At 61.4% G+C, this 3,507-nt stretch overlaps 2 protein-coding genes across 2 annotated transcripts; one reads left to right on the top strand and one right to left on the bottom strand.

The window, feature by feature from the left end:
• Positions 1-820: 820 nt before the first annotated feature.
• EMIHUDRAFT_460612 (hypothetical protein) lies at positions 821-2,447 on the bottom strand. The gene is made up of 4 exons (XM_005786462.1): positions 2,130-2,447; positions 1,951-2,064; positions 1,331-1,871; positions 821-1,266 (listed from the first exon to the last, which is right to left on the bottom strand). The coding sequence occupies exons 1-4, from the start codon at positions 2,430-2,432 to the stop codon at positions 914-916; spliced, it is 1,311 nt and encodes a 436-aa protein (XP_005786519.1). The 5' UTR covers positions 2,433-2,447; the 3' UTR covers positions 821-913.
• A 485-nt stretch (positions 2,448-2,932) lies between these two features.
• EMIHUDRAFT_47385 (hypothetical protein) lies at positions 2,933-3,409 on the top strand (the record flags this gene model as incomplete). Its single annotated transcript, XM_005786461.1, has 1 exon — positions 2,933-3,409. A coding segment is annotated over one exon (477 nt), but the record flags the coding sequence as incomplete, so codon positions are not given.
• Positions 3,410-3,507: the final 98 nt, after the last annotated feature.

The following is a 3,507-nucleotide window of genomic DNA, read 5'->3' as shown; positions in this document are numbered from 1 at the left end:
GCAGGTGCCCCATCGCATTCACCTCACCTTCCGCATGCCTTGCGTCAGGTGCGGAACTGCTTCATCCGAGAGAAGCGACAGCACTCGGTCGATTCGACGGGACACCCATCAGACGCGTGTATGGCCATCCGGACAAACTCCAGCGCCAGAGCCACCACGCTGGCACGGCTCGATGAGGGCGCTTGCCTGTTCTCACCACCTCGCTCCTCCGCCACCCCCTGCCGCTGATCCCTCACCTCGGACCATAGGAAGTCTCGTCAAGAACCTCGTCGCTCGTCTCAGGGACCACACAAACCTCCAATCACTCGTGTCCAAGCGTGTGCAGCCCCGCTGCGGCGCCTCCTCCTTTGCGGAGGAGGAACTCGTTGCCTTTGAGAAGGAGGAGGGCGCCATGGGCCGCAGCACGCGAGCTTGGGGCCGCGTCCTCGCAGCAGCAGGTGTGGCGTCGCCCGACGACGACATGATCCTTACCCAGCTGCGCGTTCTACAGACCAAGGGCGGCGGCTACAGAGAAAGCCTGCACAGCGAGGTCATCTGGGAACCCGAGTCGGCTCTGAGGGTGCTCTGTCGCGGGCCGGAGTACTTGCAGAGCTTGTGGCGCCCCCAGTCAGAGTTGCATTCAGTCTGCGCTGGGCAGAGGGGAGAGCCTCTGCCTGAGGTGCCGTCTCACTGCTTTCCTTGATGACGGGCACAAACTTATGGTTCTCGCCCCTCTGCGACCAACTTTGCGATTTGCCTCTAATGATTTGGCGCGCGTATCCTCCATCTCTTTACGGCTCTGGTGCGTCTCTCAAAACATTTTTCCCAACCCGTCCTCCCGGTCTCCCTCTGACTCTTGAAAACGAAAAACGAAAAACGGTCTGCCGTGGTCGTTTCCGGTGCTTGCGTACGTCGCTCCTGCTTCTGCGGCGATCTACCTTGTTCCTGCGAATTTCGCGAGGAAGTCTTGCACGTCTGCAATGCTGATGATCACCGTTGCAATGAACGTCAGCACAAGCAGGACGCTAAGCCCTCCGAAGGTCACTCCTCCGAGAGTCTTGCGGTGCAGCACAAGGAAGAAGATGAGCGGGAGGAGCACCGAGATGAGAAGAGAGTTGATGCCGATGAGGGCGGTGACGTACTCGAGGTAGGGCAGGATGCCGATCGCGACGACGATCGTGCCCGCCCAGGTGGCGACGCGCATTGGGAAGGCGACCGCCTCGGAGAAGGTGGTGCCCGTCCTCTCCTGGTACAGGTCCTGCACAATCTCCACCAGAATGAGCACACCTGCCGGAATGCGGAGGATCCGGTTGGGCCGGACAGTAACGACCGAGTGGGGATCAAGGCGCACCCATCGGCACGCCGCAAAACAGCTTGAAGGTGATCGAGCCGAGGACGAGCGTCGTGAGCACCTTTGAGAAGATGCTCGTGCCCGCTGCCGCCATATCCTCTGTGATCAGCACGTGGCCTTCGGCGCCGTAGAGCAAGTAGCCGCCGACCCCAGCGACGGCATACATCAAGAACATGACCAGAAAGGCGGCGTACATCGTCGGGCGGAACAGCGAGGGGTCCTTCATCTCTGAGTACATCGGCGGCAGCCCTACATGGCCAGTCAAGCCGGCGAGCATGATTGAACTGCTCATGAACAATCCCGACGGCTCGACCAGCGTGCGATCTGTCGCGTGCTCGTCTGCAGCGACGTCGTAGACGACGACAGCGAGAATGAGCATGATGGAGAGAAGAGCAAAGGAGGAGAGCATAGAAAGCAGCGAGAAGTCGCGCAGCCAGTTTGTGGGGAAGGAGGCGGCCACGCAGCCAATAATCACCCACGAGTAGGACACGCTAGGCAGCAGCAGGGCGACGTTCTGCCAAATGATGATTAGCATGCATATCTACGGGAAGGCACAGGGGGATATGAGGGCTGCGTCCAGCGCGGCGCGCCGGCTCCAATGGGCAATGCGGGCTAGTCACGTTGGCGACGAAGACTTCGATCAGGGAGGAGACGATCGTGAGCCACTTGCCGCATCCACCAAGCGCTTGCGTCGCAATCTCAGCATACGACGGCGGGCGGGTCGGGTTGCGCGCCTACAGGAGAGGCACACCCCGTGCAAAGCTACTGGATGGCTCGCCGACGGCAAGCCGACTCACACCTCGAGCGTCTGGTAGCAGAGTATGATGCAATCACCCGTGAAGGCTCCGAATGCTGTGAGCCCAAAGAGCACGGGCAGCGCGAGCCAGCCGCTGCGCGCAAAGGTGAAGTGCATCGAGAGGAGCACCATTCCGACGTAGTTGTTTATGAGGTTGAAGAACGTGGAGAGTGCGGTTGTCCCAGCCGGCGGCGAGTCGAGCAGCGCAGTGCCCAGCGCACTCTCGCGTTGGCTGGGACTGCCGAGGAGCGGGTTGCGGGCATACGAGAGCCGGTTCGACGCCGCGGTGCCGCGGCTCCCCGGCATGTACCCGGGAATGTCTCTCTCTCTCGGCGACGGCGATAAAGTCGGGGCACCCGTTCACAGCCTTGTCATGAGAAGAAAATGCGCGTCCAGTGTGCGTGCTCACCTGCTCACCTGCTCACCTGCTCACCTGCTAACCTGCTCACCTGCTCACCTGCTCACCTGCTCACCTGCTCACCTGCTCACCTGGTCTGTGAGAGGTGGAGGTGCGAGCCCTGGAGGCCCTGGGGATGGGGGGAGACTACCCGCGGGCCTAGAAGGCCTGCGCGCAGGGGGGTGCGGTCTTCTCTGGTAAACGCAGTGGGTGGGACATTGAGATTGAATTCTGTTCTGAGTTACCTTCACTGTTCACTCTGATGGGCGGGAACCAAAAAAGAAAAATCGGTAGCGCGGCGGCTCGGCAGCCGCTGAGCGCGGTCGCTCGGTGTTTCGAACGCCGCAGCCTCGCCACATCTCGCTCTCTCTCCTGAGGAATGGGCTGCGTCGCAAGCTCCGCTGTGGATGACGGAAGCGCAGTCTCGCTCAAAAGCTTTCGAACTGAGCGCGTTCTCGGTGAAGGCACGTTCGGCAAAGTGTCGCTCGCAGTGGATAGAAGGGACGGACGGAAGTACGCGCTGAAGACGCTCGACAAGGAGCGCCTGCGGCAGAAGAATGCCGTAAAGTCTGCGATCCGAGAGCGCTTTATCCTCATTTCGCTCTCCTCGGCCGACTGCAGCCGCTTTGTGACGAGCCTAGCGTACACCTTCAGCGACGCGTGCGCCGTCTACTTTGTGATGGACTGTGCGCTTGGCGGCACTCTGCTCTACCACCTCCACCACTCCTTTCCGGGCGGCTTCGAGGAGGGGCACGTACGGTTCTACGCCGCGCAGCTTGTCTGCGGCCTCGCCCACCTCCACGCCCAACTGATCCTCTATCGAGACCTCAAGCCGGAGAACACGCTGCTGACCTCCGCGGGGACGATCATGCTCTCCGACTCTGGCCGTCAGCGAGCCGTCTCGTTCTCTCGGAGCCTTCTCGGAGCCTTCCTGTAGGCTCTCCGACTTTGGCGTCAGCGAGGCGCTGCCGTCGGCCTCCGCGC

This window comes from Emiliania huxleyi (assembly GCF_000372725.1).
Source record: "Emiliania huxleyi CCMP1516 chromosome Unknown EMIHUscaffold_1506, whole genome shotgun sequence".
NCBI classification, from domain to species: domain Eukaryota; phylum Haptophyta; order Isochrysidales; family Noelaerhabdaceae; genus Emiliania; species Emiliania huxleyi.
Note: the sequence above shows the minus strand (reverse complement) of the source record. Positions and strands in the feature narration are given on the sequence as shown.